The 21,452-nt window shown below is 44.4% G+C and overlaps 1 protein-coding gene across 1 annotated transcript in view; it reads right to left on the bottom strand.

Moving 5' to 3' along the window:
* vwa8 (von Willebrand factor A domain containing 8) overlaps positions 1-21,452 on the bottom strand; it is a 102,546-nt gene that overhangs the window by 55,380 nt on the left and 25,714 nt on the right. Inside the window, exons 15-26 of the mRNA XM_083775906.1 lie at positions 20,528-20,711; positions 19,881-19,958; positions 19,109-19,224; positions 18,596-18,690; positions 18,304-18,416; positions 15,987-16,058; positions 14,185-14,261; positions 11,131-11,206; positions 9,269-9,404; positions 8,543-8,665; positions 7,413-7,618; positions 1,266-1,417 (exon numbers count right to left, since the gene is read on the bottom strand). Of these exons, the coding sequence (XP_083632032.1) occupies positions 1,266-1,417; positions 7,413-7,618; positions 8,543-8,665; positions 9,269-9,404; positions 11,131-11,206; positions 14,185-14,261; positions 15,987-16,058; positions 18,304-18,416; positions 18,596-18,690; positions 19,109-19,224; positions 19,881-19,958; positions 20,528-20,711 (1,428 nt within the window). The remainder of the gene's footprint in view (positions 1-1,265; positions 1,418-7,412; positions 7,619-8,542; positions 8,666-9,268; positions 9,405-11,130; positions 11,207-14,184; positions 14,262-15,986; positions 16,059-18,303; positions 18,417-18,595; positions 18,691-19,108; positions 19,225-19,880; positions 19,959-20,527; positions 20,712-21,452) is intronic.

Genomic DNA, 21,452 nt, shown 5'->3' with positions numbered 1-21,452 from the left:
ATGCCAACGAAGATGTACAGAATGACTGTGTAATTGTATGCCAACAATGGATTTGGACAGAGACTCTATATTACTGTGTATATAAACGCTATGCAAGGAAAATACTTGTTTTTCGTCCCCGTTTTGGTTCTCAAGATGATGTAACTTGAGCGATACATGAAAAAGACTTAACAAAACTAAATATAAGCCGGTATTTAAAACAACAAAACCACAGGAGACAGAAGAAACAAATATTTTCCTTTATTAAACAGACAAGTCTGTACATTATGAGGTAAATGTGTCCCCGACCTTACCGTTCCCCTGGTGGAAAGAGAAGATCAGCTAATGCCAAGGTGATTGACATAAACAAAACATCATGTTTACACTTCAAGCAGGAGGGTAGGAGACTTCATGGAAGCCACTATGTTAAAGTCCAGGGAAGAATATTGACGGGTTTACAGGCAACGCCGTCCACTTGCAATAACACTATTAAAAACAGCTAAAAGTTAGAAATGACCCTAAAGTCATTGAATGAAGTCCATGTGAGCAAACTAAAAACGGGACAGAGGATCCGTTTATGCTCTCTAAAAGCACTCTTGGAGAGATTCCAAAGAGCTGTTTAACAAATCCACCCCGGCGACTGCTGCTGATGTAACCCGTACAGCCTCATCTCATTAATGAACCAGTGGTGTGTTGTGGACTGGTGGGTGAACCTGCGGCTCAGTTGATTGATTTACAGCCTTTCAATTACATTGAGTGATCGCCTTAGAGTGATTGGAGTCCAAAAAACTGAAGGCTCTGCAGATTCAAGGCTATCAAATTGGGTCACCCCCCCCCCCTCTTGGAAATTATCAATCAACGCCTGGTATAAGTAAGAGCACTTTGGATTTCAGTTTTTGAATTAGAAAGTGCTTTATCATTAAATTAATTAATATTATTATTATTATAATTATGATCATCCCCTAAGCTAGACCTAAATGACAGGAATTCTTTACTTTCAGAGAGTCACATAAGTAGGATGCATCATGCGTGCCTGTGTGTACTAGGCTATATTTTGGTGTACACTGACCAGTGCTTTTAGACTTTTAAGGTGGACGCGTTTTTCGGAAAACCGATGGAGAAACGCCACTAAGAATCTGAAAAAACGCGCTCTGTGTGCAGGGACCTTTAAGGTGCCAATGTGTGCCAGAAAGAGGTATGTCGCTTTAGTGTGTGTGTGTGTGTGTGTGTGTGTGTGTGTGTGTGTGCGCGCGCGTGCGTGCGGTCCTCGTCTCCAAGCGTCTTACTCCTTGGCCAGGGTGACGGAGGTGGGCTTGGCCCCGATAGGAATGCCGTGCTTGTGCAGCGCTCCGACCAGGACCTCCCGCATGTCCTTGTTGTACGAGTCAAAGTCGAAGACGTTTCGCACCACGTTTGCCAGGCCCTCATCGGGGAATTTCTGATGGAGAGAGGGAGAGGGAGAGAGAGAGAGAGAGAGAGAGAGAGAGAGAGAGAGAGAGAGAGAGAGAGAGAGAGAGAGAGAAGATAAGTTAATTGAGGAGGGAGGAAAGAAAAGACAAGAGTAAAGTGGGACAGAGAACAGAGAGCGGTACAGTATAGAGACAAGAATTAAAATAAAAAAAGAGTGCTGGAAGGCCAACTGTAGCAGCTAGCAGCTAACATGGCTTCAGTGGCTATCTGAAAAGTAATTCATCCTTAAGACTCTCTGGGGTTTGGTTCCCTAGTCTACACCACTGCAACAGGAGAGCAAAGTTCAACCTTAAGACTCTCTGGGGTTGAGACAGTGTGATAGCCATAGTGAGAAACAACAGGCTGAACTTGCTCTCCTGTTGCAGTAATGAGAGGGAACCATCATTACTGCAACAGGAGAGCAAGTTCAGCCTGTTGTTTCTCACTATGGCTATCACACTGTCTCATTTATTTATGTTCACATCACACTCTCTCTCCTTTTGATGCAGAATGGTGACAGGGCAACCTACTGTAATTACATTGCCGACAACTTCCCTTGAATAGGAGAGTCAGCCGTCTGACTACAGCAGATCTCGTCTAGCAGACCCAGCATCCTGCCGGGTGCAGACTAACACAAGCTGATGCTCCTTCTCTCTAACGAGACTGGAACTAGTTAAGCAGATCTCTAGCCAGCCCGTAACACTTTTAAGGGGAAGTCAAAACGTAGGTCCTTGAAAGGGTGCAGCTAGTGTTCTATGTGTATTTTATGAGATGTTTTGAATAATACATTTAGCTTAAGAACTTTTGTGAATGTATTGTGCAATATTGCTGTTATACAGCAGTTTCAGTCAGTCAATTAAGAACAATGTACCATGTAGGACATCCTACATGGAGTTGACTGCATTGACCAGGCTTCATTGTAACGAGACGCTGTACTGGCCCGGGTGTCTAACAACTGTGATAACTAATAAATGGTTACGTGATTGATGAGCGAGCGAAAAGGGGTAATCTAACATCCAGGGTTTGCCTCTGCCTGCTGAATTATTGATTTACCACAGATTCAAACCTCAATCCTCATCAGTGTTTGAGATCTCCTTTTGTGGTATCTCTCTCTCTCTCTCTAGTGCTATCTGTCCCTCATTTTATGCCATTCTCTCACACAGTCTCTTCCTATCCCTCTTTTCTTGTGTCTGTTTCTCTCTCCCTCCCACTCTATCTCTATCTCTCTCTCTCTCTCTCCCTCCCTCCCTCCCTCCCTCTCAGGTAGTCGCTATGTCCCCAAGACTTCTAATGAGGCGAAATCTCTAAGGGCAACCGGCAGACCTTAAAAAGACCTTGGAACAGATGCCCTCTATGCGGACAGAAGAATGTGACTCCAGCTGTCATTAAAACACAGACACTTTGGAGTGTGACGTGCACGCACACAGAACGCACACGCACACACACACACACAATGTCCCTGATCTTTCTTCTTCCTGGTGATTAATGGCAAGGTTGATATAAATAGCAGCCTATAGATGCGAGAGAACAGGGCGGGGGAAGGTGTGTGTGTGTGTGTGTGTCTATGTAAACAAACATAGTGTATGGCCACTGGACAGTGTGTACCGTGTACCATGTTGTTCCTGTCCTGTGCTGCTGGACGGGGAGACAGTGTGGACTGTGGAGAGGCTGCTCAAACATTACAATAGCTCCATCTTTAACCACTTAAACCCTCTCTATTCTTAGTAAAACAGACCTGCAACTGCACATGTGGTGGCGGTGTCTACACCAAATGTCTTCGCCTCCTAGAATAGGGATGCTGGAGCTCATGTGGCATTACACGCTCTCTAGTCTCTCTCTGTTCCGATTTGGTTTTATTTGGCCTTAATACATGCATTTATAATGGGAGGTTTCTGGGTTAGCCACTATAGCCCCATTTCATACTTCATTGTGCTATAACGAAATGCCCAAAATAGGGATGGACACCAGATTTTTAAAGTGGTTAAGCTTTGTAAAAAGTCTGAAACCATAATGCAGTGATTCACAAGAGTAATCGCCGGTGCCTTCTTCTGTGCGATGGAGTGGTGACGAAATACAGTAAGTGAGGCGAAATTGTGTGCGCGTATCTACTGTATGTGGGGAGGTGCAGAGCGCTGCTTTGACCGCGAGGAGACCTCATGTTGAGGACACATGCGTGTGCTTTGACAGCGCTACACTCTATGTGCTATGACAGCTTTTTCCTATATATATTTCTATTTCTACATCCCACACCCCCGCCAGCCAGCCTCATTCTTTCTCCCTTCTCCTGAATGCTAGCGTCTCCCTTCCACTCTCCCTGTTCTGCCTTTCATTTCATTTCCGACTGCCAGAAGGGGAAAAAAAGGCCAGGGGAGAAAAGAAATGAGAGAAGAGACAAGAAACTAAGAATATATGGACATATATTATATTCATTCAGCTCAAGCCCAAATGGCTTCTTGTATACACATTAATCCATTTTGACCTGAGATCAGATTCTAAAAATGTCTTCCACATCCTGACAGTTTTCTGAAAAAGCTATGTTTATATGTCAGTCGTTCTTCGATTAAAAAAAAATAGCAGACCTACAAGCTCTATGAGCTTGTAGGTCTGCTATTTTTCAATAGCTAAAGCATAGCATAATGCTAACACCAAAAGGGGTTCCTGCCCAAAAATGGGGCAACTACATTTTGTGTGTATTTAATGAGATGGTGAGATATTTAATGGATATATGGTACGGTCCAGGATGAGGCCAGGACATGATCTTAACTCTCTCTCTCTCTCTCTCTGTGATCGATGGGCCTCCATCCATTATCCAGGCTGTTATGGAGCCGTTATTGTCGTGCATCAAAAACAGCTGATCTAACAAGCACAACACATAATATACGTGATAATTATTACCCCACCCCAAACTGTATTTTCAGTACACAGGGAATTACCATAGGTGTGATTGTGGGACAATCTTGGCACCATGCAATTGTCTTGACAACCGTGAATGATGTGTGTACAGTGTATACAGTGTGCCCACTGTATTATATCGGCCACATGACGTCTTACGTCGCTATTTACCTGTAGTGCCCTAAACAAACATTAAAGTCCATAGACTTGGCTGGCAAATGACGTAATCTTCAAAAGCCATGCATTGGAAGGGCCAGCTCTTTCAAGTCACTCCATTGGCTCCCCGAGTCACACACACACACACACACACACACACACACACACACACACACACACACACAGATGGGTCCTCTCATAGACAGCTGCCGTATAGACATAGTCATGCCGTAATAACTCTATGGTGCCAACGGGGATGGTGATTTGCGCCATCTGCTGCCCACCTACTTGGATCAGGTCGACCAGCGTCTAGTGAAGTGTACACTTTGTGCTATACTTCAATACGTTATGCCTCATGCTGTAAACATAATATTTAAAATATCATTTTAAAGAAAGGTTTTTGCATTTTAAATACTGCTTAATAAATGTGTGCGTCTATTTTTTGTGTGACTATTTTTTTTTTATAATTCCTTAATTGAATACATACGACCGAAATGTTTTTTTTGTTTTGTTCCAGCTTACTTCTTTGTAGACTATAGTAGACTTTACCTAGGTTACCGTTGCATCTTTGCTTTGCATTTAGGCCTATTTGTGAAACACAGAATAAAAGCAGGCTATCCTTGTATGTGTGCGTGTGTGCGTGCATGTGCATGCGTGTGCGCCTGTGCAATGGCATGTGTGTGTGTGTCAGGGGCACTAATCCTGAGGGGGACAGGTATGATAAAAATAAAAGTACCTGCTAATCGATGACTGAATATTTTTTGTTGAACGTTGTAAAATGTGCCTATGTGCACATCCACATCCACATACCGCTAACCCTATGCTTAATGAAAGTGAATAGCTGATTAACCAGCTGCAAAGCGTCCATCGTTAAATAGGCAGAGCGCCATGGCACAGAGCACACTTCTTTTAAATGGACGAGAAAGAGGATATTTGATATTTCAGCTTAATCCGACCCATCTCACAGCTACGCAGCGGTTACTCTGCCCTTATCTGGTTACAACAAGAAGTCTGTTGACACTCAGAATATGGTTACAGTTCCGAAAGCACTTTGGCTTGAACCAGCTCGGTACTAGATTTTTCCCAGTGGCCAACAATCAGTTTTTCCCCCCATCAATGATGGGGGAAATGCATTTCAACATTGGCACAGGAATGGACTAGTGTTTTTCTGTGATCTCTTTTCTGATGAGAAGTTCTTTTCTTTTGAAACACTTACTACAGATCACAATATACCCAGATCTCATTTCTTTAGGTTTCTTCAAATTCGCAGTTTTACTCAGAAAAAGCTTCCTTCATACCCTTACTTACCACCCAAAAATCAATTGGACATTATATTGGAATTTAGCCCCGCTGCAAAAAAACGTGTGTCTGTGATTTACGATTTGATACGGGATCTAAAACCAGTAACCTGGGATAAAACAAAAGCTGCCTGGGAGAGAGATCTGGGTGTGGAGCTCCCTGAGGAGATGTGGGAGGACAGTCTACTACGTATTCACACCTCTTCAATGTGCATACGCCATGGTTTAATTAAATTTAAGATACTACATCGACTCCACTATTCAGGGGATAAGCTGGCCAGGCTCTTTAACATGCCAGACCCTGGATGCCCAAGATGTGGCCAGACCCCAGCCTCGTTAGGCCACATGTTTTGGATGTGTCCTTCCCTCACTACCTACTGGAAGCGAATATTTGATGTATTCTCTCATATGTGTGGAACAGTGGTGACCCCTTCTTTTCACACCGCCATTTTTGGCATAATTCCCCCAGACTGTACACTCACATCTCCACAAGCAAATGCTTTGGCATTTGCATCCCTATTAGCCCGTAGACTAATCCTCCTTAATTGGAAGTCCGATAAGGCGCCTTCCTTTCAACAATGGCTGAAAGAAGTTCTATCATTCCTGCCTCTGGAAAAACTCAGGTATAAAGTAGACAGAGCCCAAAAAAACTTTGTCCTAGCTTGGAGTGCCTTTGTGGAGTTTGTTGAAGACTTTTCATTTCAGTGAACTGTAATCCGTACTGTGTCCGACTGTGCTCGATTATGTCCCTGTCTTGACTATTTTTTATTTATTTTTTGATCTATGATTGTCCACTGCTTTGTCCCACCACTTTTTATTTTTATTTTATTTTCGTTTTTTGTTTTAGCCTAGGGGGGAGGGGGGGAGGGGTCGTATATGTTTGTGTGTTTTGTGTGTTTACTTGCTTACATGTAATGTAATGAAAAAATGTATGAACGAAAAAGAAATGTAAAAATATAGTTTACAAAAAAAAAGAAGTCTGTTGAGTGTTGACCCATATTATTCCACACTAAGTGTTGTCAATGGTAGGCTATTGGTCAAATTCATTCATTATGTCTCATTTAAGTTGGCACCTATAGTTATGATAAATTCGGAACCCACTCAGATCGGGAACCCATATTTGGGTTCTGTACAGTATGTACAGTATTCAAAAATTTAAACATTTTGATTCTGCTATATAAATAGTTGAAGTTTTTCAGAAACCTTAGGTCAGGATTTAGAGGCGTTTTTAGAATCGGCCTCAGGCCTAAATGGGTTAAAGTACGAAATATTAACGATACTAATAATCTGGTGTTTTGTAATTGTTTCACATTTGTGTATTTCTTTAAAGACCCCATGATATGTTTACAATTGCCAATGTCATAGGGGCTGTAAGTGCATGTGACCTCACTGTCTGTGCCTGTAGTTCCAATGTCATAGTGCATGTAACCTCACTGTCTGTGCCTGTAGTTCCAATGTCATAGTGCATGTAACCTCACTGTCTGTGCCTGTAGTTCCAATGTCATAGTGCATGTGACCTCACTGTCTGTGCCTGTATAGTTCCAATGTCATAGTGCATGTAACCTCACTGTCTGTGCCTGTAGTTCCCAATGTCACAGTGCATGTAACCTCACTGTCTGTGCCTGTAGTCGCCGTTACCTGGAGGTGTTTGACGATGTTGACCACCTCCCGGGTGGAGTACGGGTAGGTGATGGTGCCCTGGTCGGCCATGGAGCGCAGCTCCCCGAAGGCCGCCACTAGCTTCTGCAGCGTGGCGTCGGGGACATCGGGGCCGTACCGCTTCAACATGGCCAGCTCCGCGTCGGGCTTTGGGTTGTCCACGGCATGGCAGCTGAAGATGTCACCTGTCAGGCGGGACAACTGGTCGTTCAGCTATACTCTTTCAGTGTTCAACGCTGTTCAACTGATTCGTGTTGGAAGTTGACTCAAAGAGAACCATGGTAAGAAAGTCAGTGAGTAAGGAAACGTCTACTGAAATCTGAAGACTGGTTTTCAGCGTCACCTGCTGCCTCACACACGTACAGGACAACATGTAATGCTAACCCATAACTGAGGGATCCTTGGTAATATGTATGCATGCATAACATGTCTTATCTATTGCAGCATCTCACAATACTTGGGGATCTCAGCCCTGATATTTTGGTTAATGCCTGTATGCAACTCAGTGAATGCACTTCGCTAGTAGGTACTACGCATTATGTAAAGTACTGCACATACATGTTTCGTAGCAATTTGGAGATACTATCATGTGTCCGAACTAGAGAAAAAGGCAATGGGGGTCACCAATATCAATAGGGTTCATCCTCCAAGAAGCATGAAGGTGCCCAGCTAATTCCATGGCAAATCCAGATAAGAGTTTCTGAAATCTTTTGTTTGGGTCCAAAGTGTTGAACGGATGGACTGACTCAACATGCCCATCCCTAGAGCCCCGCCGCTAGCGGGAAAACAACATGACCTTGTTTGCCCGAGTTTGTCCCGATGCTGAAACCATGTTTGTTCCATTAATAAGCAAATGGAAATAAAAAGATCATCTTGGTGGGGGTCATTCTTTTTTAACCTTTTCGGTTACATCATGACACAGTAAGAGTAATAAAAGTGAGATTAGATAATTTCCCATAGTGGTTATTCATCAAAGAACGGTTTAACATTTAATAAAATGAAGATCAGCGCGGAACATCTACCAGGAAATGCTGTGTGTGTGTGTGTGTGTGTGTGTGTGTGTGTGTGTGTAATGCGTGTGCGTGTGTGTGTGTTATACTGCAACGAACCCAGAGCTCCGAAGAAGTCATTCCCCAGGAAAGGGAAGCCAGGTCGATTAGCCAGGACCAGCATCCTGAAGTCTGGGTGCATGGCTATAGTAGTGGTAGACCTCCCCGTGGCCTCACTGGAGTCTTAAGAATGGACAACACATTCATAGTTAGTACAACACACACACACACACACACACACACACACAGTCACACACCCATAGTGTTGATCCTGATAGCGATCGGTTAGGTCCGAAATTCGTCAGCTGATGTTTACATTCCTCCAGTAGGGGGGGATGTGGGGGCTACTACTGTACTTAGGTAACCAGTGGGAAGAGTACTGTAGGTGTTTATGCTCCAAGAGCTGCTGGTAGCGGTCCATAAAGGCTTTTATCATAATCATAGTGTGTTTGTCTTTTTGGGGACAACGAATGTTCTATTTGTACACCTAATGGCCCCCATCTGAGACACGTTTCTGTTAACACACACACTGAGTGCTTGCGTATAAATATACTTAGTTTTGAACTTTTTTTTCCAACCAGGAGAAACATCATTTAGTTTTTCGTCTATTATATCGTGTAGTATTTCCCTCCACACAAGAAGATAGCAGAAGTATTCGTTTGCTCGAAGAATAGTATTAGGGACGCTACGGTTGACTTGCCGTGTAGTACGTCATATATTCAATGTGCATGTATTTGTCTAGGTGTGTGTGTGTGTGTGTGTGTGTGTGTGTGTGTGTGTGTGTACCAGAGACGATTCTGCGTCCGTCGGCCAGGATCATCTCTCCGCTCTCCACCAGGGTTTTGAGGATGCAGGTGACGTTGGTGGGGGCCTTGTCTGCCTCGTCTATCACCAGGATGTGGCCCAGTTTCACCGCTTTCACCTGGATGTAAGCACACACGCATTCATCTATTAGTGTTAGTTGGGTTAGTTCACATGCCACAATCACACAAAAAGCAGTACTATGTCCTTGACTTGAGACATCGTAGTTCAGGGGTCCTCAACTAGAAATGCTAAAGGTCCACAAATCATTTTTTAACCCATTCTGGGCGGGAACCCATTTTGGTGTTAGCACTATGTTATGCTTTAGCTATTGAAAAATAGCAGATCTACAAGCTCATAGCGCGCCACCGAGTGGCGCGCTACGAGCTTGTAGGTCTGCTATTTTTGAAAAATCGAAGACGACTGACATTTTTAGAATCTGATCTCAGGTCAGAATGGGTTAATCAGACCAGTGTGTGTCCAGTGGAAACCTCGTATGAATCTGATCTCAGGTCAGAATGGGTGAATAAGACCATGGTCCAGTCTCATGCGCACGCAAATACAATTGCGGGTCGCTGGCCACGTGGGCCCCATGGGGGCGGGGCTGCCCCCCCTCCCCTAGAAACAACTATGCCTGTTTTAGTACAGTCAAACCAAGCTTATACAAACCGGGTCCCATCCCAAACCAACCGATACTGGGGTGGCAGAGTTGACAAATATCCATTATTCACCTCCAAAAATCAAATTTTGTTCATTCAACCGAATGTGTGAATGTGTCACTGCTATAGTGAGCCAGTCGGCGCCACATTGTCACCGTGACATTGCTCGGCATTGCGAACACGACGGAGAATTCAACTCGTGGTTGCGGTGACCTTTTTTCTTCTCTTTATTCTTTTTTTTTTTATGTTTTTTTTGTGGCTTTCGCCTTTATTTTATATTTTTTATAGAGGGACAGACAGTAGGCTGACAGGAAATGGGGGAGAGAGATGGGGGGGGGTGACATGCAGTATAGGCCGTCGGGATCGGGAGTCGAACCCGCGGCCACACTGCCAGACGGGATTACCAGCCGAGGTGCCTTGTCCGCTGAGCCACGGCCCGGGCCTCTCTCTCTTTATTCTATCATTTCTCCAGGGTCCGCAGAGAGGTGTGCCGCGGTCCAGTCGTGGACCACTGTCGTAGTTATTGTGTCTTAAAACCCATTTTGGGCGGGAACCCCTTTTGGTGTTAGCATTATGTCATGCTTTAGCTATTTAAAAATAGCAGATCTACAAGCTCATAGCGTGCCACCGAGTGGTGCGCTATGAGCTTGTAGGTCTGCTATTTTTGAAAAAAAATCGTGAAAATGTGGCGCAAATCCTGACAGAAAACTGTCAGGATTTAGAAGACATTTTTATAAATTTCGACATCAGGCCTAAATGGGTTAACTCACACCCTCTGTCTTTGTCAAAACTTATTTCTACTCATCCTCTGCCATCCAACACAGACACTGTACAGTACAGTACAGGACAGATTCAGCACAAGAGCGGATCTCTCTCTCTCTCTCTCTCTCACTGTTCCTCTCATTACTGTGCCCTAGTTCTTAAGGACAAGATGACATTACAAACCATGAGCTCTGATTTGCCAGTCCTCAAATGAACCTACTACACTCCTGTGATGACTCTTGTGGATTACGGTTGAAAATTGCTGCCGATACGACTACGTTGTAATAGGTTTAACTACTGACTCTCGCCAGGGAGAGCCCACACGCACGCACGCATGGGCACACACACACACACACACACACACACACACACACACACACACACACACACACACACACACACACACGGGCCCCTGTGTTGACTAACCAGTGGTGAGTCCTCGTACACGATGATACCATCTCGGACGGAGGGCTGCAGGGTCAGAGTCTGGACAGTTGTATCTCTGTGAAGACACGGAACATACATAGTCTTTTAAACAGAACAATGTTTTCAAATAGTGAGGACCGCAGGTAAGGGACACATTGGTGGGCCCATAGGAAAGGGGAGTAAAAATGACTTTTCTTTACAAAATAAAAACAACACAAAACACCACACACTCGTGTGAAGTGAGGGAGGGGCACTCTTATCACCATCCAATACATCATCATACATCACATTCCGTGCTCATACAGCAGTCGAGCACATTCCTTGCTCATACATACACACAAAACTGTGCCTCAAAATAATAATAATAATAATAATAATAATAATAATTTCAATTCAAATTCAATTCATATGTTCACTGTGCCAGTTAAACCACTTTCAAAACTCGTATGCCAATTTTGGGCATGTCAGTCATTATTGTTTTGACCTTGGCAGACCATACATCCAAACAGAAAAGTGACTTATTTCAGAAAATCTGACTGCAATAAAACAACATTAAACGACGTTAAACTCACTTTGCCACTCGATTTGCCACTCACTTTGTGCATGCGCATGCCCTCTATATAAAGCAGAGAGCGATGTACAACCTCAATCCCCAGTGGGGGTTTTGTTTCTGTTATCTCACTCTCTCTTTCTATATTGTCCCACATTCTCAACAGACCACCACCCTATGTCTCTCTCTCTCTCTCTCTCTCTCTCTCCCTCCAACACTCCATGGTGAGACCCACGGGCTGTCCTAGTTTCCTGCATGGCTCGCTGGCTCTCACAACTCCTCTTTCTGAGCCACATCTCTGTAGGCCCTTAAGTCACATGCAGATCTGACTGCCTTCCTTCGCGCTAATATTAGCTGCTGCTACAGAGAAGCTAACCAGGCCACATCCATGCTCTGCTCCACTTTGACTTTCACGGGACTTTGAAGAACTACACCCACACACAAATGCCACCATCTCACCCATCACGTGTGTGCGCAACTGCGCACAGTCCCCCCCCCCCCCCCCCCCCCACCCCTTTCCCTCACTGTATATGTATCTTTTCCCTTTTTGCTTCCTATATGATGAATTCCTGTTCTGTTCTTTAACTACATAGAAGTGTCTATTTGCATGTCTCTAAATGTTTTGATGAATTGAACAATGTGGACCCTGTTGTAAACAAGTGTAATGCTTAATTGGGTCGTCGTCCACTCACAGTTAACAGTCTTTGTATTGAGTTTGTGCTTGAAATGTACTGTAATTCTACAAACTGTTAATAAATATTTCAATCAATCAATCAAAGTCAGTGCGAGAGCACGTGTTTGAGTCAGTGTTCTTTTGCAGCCGACGACTGATCAAAGTTATGATCAGCAACAACATGCTCTTAAGCCCGATAGCCTAATACTTTGTTATAGCAGAAAAAATAGCAGATCTACAATCTCACAATGGGTTGCGCTGCAACGCATTGTGAGCTTGTACATCTGATATTATAGAACGTGTATTTATCTACTAGCATGAGGGGGGGCGCCATATAGTGGCAGATGACCTAATTCTCCCAAGGTGGGATTGTGCGCACAGGGTATTTATAGAAGTCCTTTTCAATTCTGAAGATTTGTCCCTAATTTTTCTTTAGCTATACATTCCTTGGCCTGGTAGTGGATGGCCTTGTTTCTATAGTACTGAAATAATTAGTTTTTTTTAACACCCTTGGAAGAGGAACAGTGGTGCGAGGTATGTAGGTTGGTGTTGTGAGAAAATGCTGCACACTCCTTTTTTTTCTCAGCTAGAGCTACTTTGTTACTTGTGTTTAGGCTGAGATCAAAATCCTTTTGCAGTTTTCTGATGTGGTCTCTAGAATGGCTATACATGCTCCTCCGAAATTCTCGGAAAAAAAAGAAACTCGTAGAAACTAGACCAGGCTACTCAATTCGGCATCCAAGTGGGGGAACAATAACATTGCAGCGCCAAACCAGATATAACCGGTTAGAGACTGGATCACCCAAGTCAGTTTCGGAACGACATATGGAAAGCCTGGTGACAAGAGGTTACTTACGTTACTTTTAGCAATTTGGGTGCTTTCTTTTTTTCCTTTGACATAACGAAAGCCCTAATAGCGAAGTGTATTGACACATTGAGAAATACATTGTATTGAGCAGAGTCGTTTTAAAGGCTGGGTCTCTTTTTTAAATAATTTTTATCCCACGATTTTGTAACCCATTTTTCACCCCTGTGTCAATTATCTAATGTGATCCTGGGCTCTACACACCCTCCGCCAACCTGGGGAGAGCAACGGACTTGAACTTTTTCATCTCTGACCTCGTTATGGAGAAAGTGTTACAGTGGTGTTGTTTTTGGGTGGATGAAAATGAACATTTGCAGCCCACCCACCGCTTCCCAAAATAAGAAAGAAAAAGGAGAAAACAAAGTCAGTCTACCGAGGAAGGAGAGAAGAATCAGTTGACTGTTTTAGAAGCTGTCATATTAGATCTGTGTAGAGTTCTGTTGTTGGGAAACCCAGATGATGTTATGGAGGGAAAGGGAGTGTGAAAATACCAGAGAAGATAGAGTGTACTATTTACAGTATGAATGCCCAAGGAGAGAAGAGACTCTTAATTCATAATAGACTTGAATATCTACCATTCGCAGATGCACAATATGGCGACTTCTCACACTGTTCAGTGTTTTCCCCTACAGCTGCTCAGACAGGATGGCACTAGGAGAAGCTGAAAGCCAAAACCCACCTAATAATATAAATTAACCACTAAAACCATGAAGTATATCCTGTACTTAATTAACTGGAGTTCCACAGGGGTCTATACTGGAACAACCCGACCACCTACAGTATACACCTAATGTAATGTTTGCCCCAGACTGAGGACGTGGTCAATTTAATTTATACTCAAAAGAAGTGCCGTGAGGTCAAAATGTTGTTTGAGAAACCTCTCGGGAAGTTGTACAATTCAGTGCCTTAGTAATGCCCAGTGCTGCTGTGATGCTGTGAACAATGTTATGACTCTCCTCAGCTCACCTGTGAAGCTGCAGGTACTCCCTTGGCCGGTTCAGAAGGTGAAGGAACCGGTCGACGATCTTATTCTTACCCACACCCTACAGAGGCACACAAAAATCAGTGGTGTAAAGTAACTAAGTACATTTACTTAAGTACAATTTTGAGTTTACTTGAGTCAACCAATTTCCTATTCTTTTACTTCTACTCCACTACATCGCGGGGGGCAAATATTGTAGTTTTACTCGACTACCTTTATTTGAAAACTAGTTACTACCGTAGTTACTTTTATTATTACAAAACATACGTTAACCACTTCAGCCCTAAATGCATTTCGGCCATTTCAAAATAGCTGATGCAACGCATTATGAGCCCCCCCCCCCCCCCAACAATTAATTTTTTTAATTCTTTTCATTTTGGACACATTTACACATCCCTACTACAATCTGGATTCTCGAACACCTTTGAGATCTTCAAGTGAGTCCTGTTCCAGAAAATGTTGAGAACCACTGTGTCACCCTGACAGCTCCTAATGTCCGTGTTCCACAAGTCCACAACCCACGCATGGACTCAGTGACAAGACACAGTCATACGCACGTAACAGCTGCACACACAGCCTCTGGGACTTGGCAAAGGGTACACCATGTCCATTTCCCAGCGGCCCTCCGCTTCTTCCTGCAACCCTGGCAATTGTCCCCCCCCCCCCCCCCCCCCAACCCCCCCCTGGGATCAGACAGAGGGTAAGAAGAGAACAACCGAGAGGTTGAGGATGAGGCGTGCTTGTCCCCGCAGCCACACTACGGTGTGCTGGGGGTTGGCAGAGTGACACAAGGGCATGAGGGAGCTTGTTTCATAACCCTACCCTTCACACTCAGTCATGCTGAGCTGTCTTCTGTGGCCTAGTTCAATGAGACACATCACTCTGACTCCAGTATGGAAGACAGGTCTATGCTTGTGCTCTGCTTGTTGTCTGGATGGGCTTGGCCCTTACCCAGTGTGTGATATAGGCATGGGCTTAGCCCTTACCCAGTGTGTGATATAGCCATGGGCTTAGTCCTTACCCAGTGTGTGATATAGCCATGGGCTTAGCCCTTACCCAGTGTGTGATATAGGCATGGGCTTGGCCCTTACCCAGTGTGTGATATAGGCATGGGCTTAGCCCTTACCCAGTGTGTGATATAGCCATGGGCTTAGCCCTTACCCAGTGTGTGATATAGCCATGGGCTTAGCCCTTACCCAGTGTGTGATATAGCCATGGGCTTAGCCCTTACCCAGTGTGTGATATAGCCATGGGCTTAGCCCTTACCCAGTGTGTGATATAGGCATGGGCTTGGCCCTTACCCAGTGTGTGATATAGCCATGGGCTTAGACCTTACCCAGTGTGTGATATAGCCATGGGCTTAGCCCTTACCCAGTGTGTGATATAGCCATGGGCTTAGACCTTACCCAGTGTGTGATATAGGCATGGGCTTAGCCCTTACCCAGTGTGTGATATAGGCATGGGCTTAGCCCTTACCCAGTGTGTGATATAGGCATGGGCTTGACTGACCAAAATCAAAGTCGATGATGCTGCTGCTGCTATAAATAACAGTGAATTTCTTCTGATATGCTCGTGAACTTGTTCATGTATAGCCACGCATACTAGCCTGCTAAGCTAACATGACAATGCTAATGCAGGCATCCTCTAAATGTAGTAACTATGGGCAGGTTTTGGATGACAATATAGCCCTAGAATATTCCTGTGGCGATTTGATATGCTTTTGTTGGTCAAAAGCAAACCAATAAGAGACTCTTATCGAGTGGCTGAGTTGCGATTGGTCACTCACCTGGTTGCCAACCAATAGGAGGTGTTCTCCCAGGAGGAAGTCTTTCAGCATGTCCTCCATCACCATCATGTGCTGCAGCGGAATTAAAGCAGACACAAACCGAGACATTTATTTAAATTTCCATCTTGGACAGTTTAGAGACATTTGAGGTGATTTCAGTGTGAAGAATGGTTTGCTCCTGTTCGATGGGTGTGTCTGGTCTGCATAATGTAGCACACATTTTTGCCCAATGTGTTTAAACTTTGCTTTCTGATAATCTGATGACCTTCTCAGCCATCATAGTGGCAACCGGGATCAGCACTTTGCAAACAGTCATTCAATGCATCATCATTTAACTGCATCTGTTGTTTTGTTTTTTAATTGTATAATTGTCTCATTTGCTTGTTGTTCTGTGTAAAGTACATTGAATTGCCTTGTTGTTGAAATGTGTTATACAAATAAAACTGCCCTGCCTTGCCATTTGCACACCCTCAGACCTGTAAGAGTCCATTTGGTTCCCAACTATCAATCATTAGCTGGGGAGACCCGTGCCCCTTGGGGGTCCTTGGAGTCTTGGACAGCCGTTAAGTCTTAAAATGATACTGAATTTCTCTCTCCTCTCATCTCACCCCCTTCTCCTTTTCAGCTCTGCCTTTCTGAGGGACAGGACGAAAAAACAGGTCATTCACAAATGGGGCAAGCCAGAACTATCTCTCATCTTCCCACTTCTGCTACTTTCTCTCCCTCCCTCTCTCAATTCGACCAACAATACAGAAGATGGAGATGATTAGAAAAGGGGGAGAAGGCGAGGACAGACAAATGCAAATCTTAAAAGTAAAAGCCCTCCAGTGAGGAAGCATGGGGGGAAAAGACAGACAGACAGACAGACAGACACAGAGAGAGAGAGAGAGAGAGAGAGAGAGAGAGAGAGATGGACATATCTGGGTCATTGCCGCTGGACATCAGGCTGTCAGTCTGAGAATACTTTTTCCTACCCACCAACCATATATTTCTTCTTCCATTCAGACTGCAAATGAATAGCTAGTAAGATTGCGTATAAATCCATAACTCAATACAGCAACTACCAACAAGGTAGTTGTTAGTGGGCTCTGTGGGTTTTTCCTCAAAGATGTCTGTGTAGCTGAACTGAATAAAACCAAGGTAATCAAGGAATTTAGCACCCACACGCAGACACGCACACACACACACACACACACACACACACACACACACACACACACACACACACACACACACACACACACACACACACACACACACACCAAGATTACGATGGACTCCGATTAGTTTCTTATCCAATAAAGCCCATCAATAATATCAATCTGAGGTGAAGTACATACTAGAGGGCCTAGATACGAGCCTGCAGCTAGCGCTGAGATGAGCATCTCCCGGACTCTCGTGTCACGGGGCAGAGGGCCTATAGCTAGAACAACAAACCCTAGGAAAGGAGGAATGTCAGCTCCAAAGCCCCAAATTATCCAAATCCATCCCCAATGAGATCATCATACATCATACAAACTTGCCTGATGATAGACAACAGGAAAAAAGAAGGAAGATCAAGTGAGAATGAAAAGAGAGGATGAGAGGATCTAGGTGGCTTGTGGTTAAACCTCCAGTTTCACTTGTGAGCCTAACCTCGCCTGAATATAAATCTGTGGCGAGCAATGAGCAAACTCAAACATTGAATTTCACTGAGGTTCTTAAAGGACCACTTCACCACTTTTCAACCCATCTTCATATAATAGGTCCTCACTAATAATCATGAAAAAATTGTGACATTTTTTTCTACTCGGTCTGCGTCTCATAGGATGGCTGTGGGCAGTTCAGAAACCGTCTTCCAGTGACATCATCGATGGGGAATACAAGCTAATAGAAACTGCAGGCTTTCTAGTCCTGAAAACTAGAAAAATGGAAGCCATCGTTCTCACGATAATGAAAATCGAAATATTTTTGTAAAAATAAATCTTGTTTAAAAAAAAAATCTGCCTAATGATGATGTAACTGAAAGACGGTTTCTAAACTGCCCACAGCCGTCCTATGAGACACAGACTGAGTAGAAAAGAATCGTGACCTATTATATGAAGATAGGTTGAAAAGTGGTGAAGTGGTCCTTTAAGCGGTCAGTCATGGAACCTTGGGTTACTTTGCAGCAGGCATCCTAATCAAACCTAAGATCCTAAGACGACGAGGCGATTTCTCGTTGCTTTGTCAAAGTACATGTCAGAGACCAAACAATCAAAAGGTAGGGTCTACTGTATGCTCCCTGAGTACTGTATCATGTCATTGCATGTGACTGAGACTAGGCTAATATCAGTACCTGTGCGTTATCATAGAAGAGCACATCTGGAACTTTCATTGTCTCACTCTCACTGGCGTGGTAGATTGGAGCAGACACGCGGCCGATGGTCAGCACCCCATCCTTCACTGTACCTGGAGAGGCAGAGAGTGTCACTGTGTGCGTGCGTGCGTGTGTGTGTGTGTGTGTGTGTCTTTCTATGTACACTTTGTACATTATCCTTGAAAAAATCCTGCATGCCCTTATATTTTTCAAAAAACAGATCAAGGAGATATGCAAGTGATTGGAATGGGAGGATGAATGGACTACTCACAGCTGTGGTCGTGTTCACCGGGGACGGCACTGACCTGGATGGAACAGTCAGCCAGGTACTTTTCAAGGGAAGCACGTGCCAGGCTTGGCAAGAACCTACACACACGCACACACACACACACACACACACACACACACACACACACACACACACACACACACACACACACACACACACACACGCACACGCACACGCACACGCATGTGTGCACAAACACACACCCGTCTGCAAGTTATTCCAAGCTGCAGGGGGGCAGCACACATGCAGGGTCGTTTGCCAACCTCAGGGAACTGTGGTACATATAAACTACTGATAATTTATAAATATACTTTTAAATAAATTCTACATAATTTATGAAAAAAAGAAAAAAAAAGAATATGAAGATACGAGGTATTATATAGGCCTGACAGCAATATGTGTTGTATGGGTCTGTGCGTGCGTGCGTGCGTGCGTGCGTGCGTGCGTGCGACCGTGCGTGCGCGTGCATGTGTGTGTTTGTTTGTGTGTGTGGACCTAGAGAGGCAGGCCTTGTTGACAGCATGAGCTATGCTCTCCTCTGGATACACAGAGAGACGACGACAGATTCTCAGCAGCTGTCTGGTGGAGAGAGATGAGGCCAGAGACTGGGCCTGGAGAGAGAGAGAGAGAGAGAGAGAGAGACACACACACACACACACAGGATAGAAGTTAGCACACGTGCTGTACACACATCCGGGCGGCACGGGGGTCAAGTAAAGTTCCTGACCACCACTGTAGAGACTGCATGGGGTTCCGGCAGGTTCCTACAGGTTGGTCTGTTCAGCGGGACATTGAACTGAGAGGGATAGTCTGTTCCTCCACATGTGTTATACCCTCTCCTGGTGAAACTCCTTATTGTCAGGGGAAAACAAGCGTCTGTGTATGGGACGAGACGCATGTTGCTGTCTAACCCTCCCCATCACCAAACAACATGTTGCTCTCTACACCCTCCCCCATCACCAAACAGTAGGGGTTGGCAGGGACAGAGATCACACACACACACACACACACACATGGGGTGAAATGACAAAATAAAATAAAATAAAATAAAATAAAATAAAATAAAATAAAATAAAATAAAATAAAATAAAATAAAATAAAATAAAATAAAATAAAATAAAATAAAATAAAATAAAATAAAATAAAATAAAATAAAATAAAATAAAATAAAATAAATGCAACTAAACAGTTCATGAAAAGAACACATCACATCACACAGATACATACACACACTGAGAGAGTATACCAAAACGAGAGCTGCACTCACGGTGGGGTCGTTGGTCTTCCGGAGGCCGTGTGTGAGGAGAAGTAGCTGTTCTACTGACTGTGCGGGAACATTGGGAATCTGGGAGGAAGACACGGACAGTGGAAATGGGTGGGGGTGTTGAGAGAGAGAGAGAGAGACATCAAGTTGGATTGGGATGGAATGCAGTGAATGTATACAAGTGGAATGTAATGTATACTTAACCCATTTAGGCCTGACGTCGAAATTAAAAAAAAAAAAGTTTTAAAATGTCTTTTTTTCTGAAAAACCTGATGTTTCTATATCAGTGGTTCTCAATATTTCATGTCAAGGACTCCCAAAAATATATGAAATTGGCCGCTGACCCCCATCTGAAAATGTGTTGTTCCAGGGACCACCCAGAAGCAAAGATTTTAGTTAAAAACTGAAACTCTGAAAAAAAAGATTTGAGGCACATTTTCACGATTTTTCAAAAATAGCAGACCTACAAGCTCGTAGCGCGCCACTCGGTGGCGCGCTATGAGCTTGTAAATCTGCTATTTTTCAATAGCTAAAGCATAACATAATGCTAACACCAAAAGGGGTTCCCGCCCAGAATGGGTTACTATCTATCTACCATGAGTGTTTGACTTTGACATTGACATTGACATTGACAGATGTGTGTCTCTCACCAGTCCCTGTATGAGGCTGATCTCCTCCGCCCTGGCCAGCGGCTGGACGGTGTGGTACAAGAACATGGTGAGGAGCTCCGGATTCAGCCACTGCTGACCGCCGGCCCCGCCGCTACCGGCCCCCACCACCGGGGGCTCCGCCAAGGCCAGGACCCTGAAGGACGGGTGGATAGGGAGGATAGACCTGCAACACACGCACGCGCACACACATATTAATAGTGTGTGCAATAATAAATAGACCTAATTTATTTATTTTTCGAGATCGGGAGTCGAACCAGCGGCACGCCGTCAGGCCGGCTCAGCAGCCTAGTTGCCCAGACGGTTGAGCTAACCGCCCGGGCCAGAAATGTGATCCCACACAGGGGAATTTGATCCCACAGGGGAAATGTAGTTTTCAGCAGCTCCACCCCAGCTGATTGCTGCCCAAGTCACAAGTGGGGAGCAGTTATAGGTTAGGTGTCTTGCTCAAGGATACCTCAACATATTGCGGGTGGCCAGGAATCAAACCTGGGACCTTCTGTTTTCCAGGCTGCCTTCTCTACCTCATTCAGCTCTCTAGCCATTCATTCAGCTATGGCAGCCCGATCTCCGTCGAAGATATGGGCACCGCTTTTGACAGGCTGGCTGTGTCATCCTCTGATTCAGGGAGACGGCAAAGTCCATTGACACTGCCCCACATTGACATTATGGACACAAACATGCACGCACCCTCTCTCTCTTTCTTTCTCTGTCAAGCCTAGTTCAGAACAAATTAGCGAGGATGAGCCGAGTTGAAACTGGCAACCACTTGAAACGCAATTCCCAAAACTGTGGTTTGCGACATTCTAAAACCGGACAGTCCACATCTAGGTGAGGAACAGGCGTTGTTTACCCTTAACCCTTTTCCCATAACACATCAACCTATTATTTGCGTGTGTACATTTGC

Source organism: Protomyctophum parallelum (assembly GCF_964188405.1).
Source record: "Protomyctophum parallelum genome assembly, chromosome: 11".
Classification (NCBI taxonomy): domain Eukaryota; kingdom Metazoa; phylum Chordata; class Actinopteri; order Myctophiformes; family Myctophidae; genus Protomyctophum; species Protomyctophum parallelum.
This window is presented reverse-complemented; position numbering and strand designations above follow the sequence as displayed.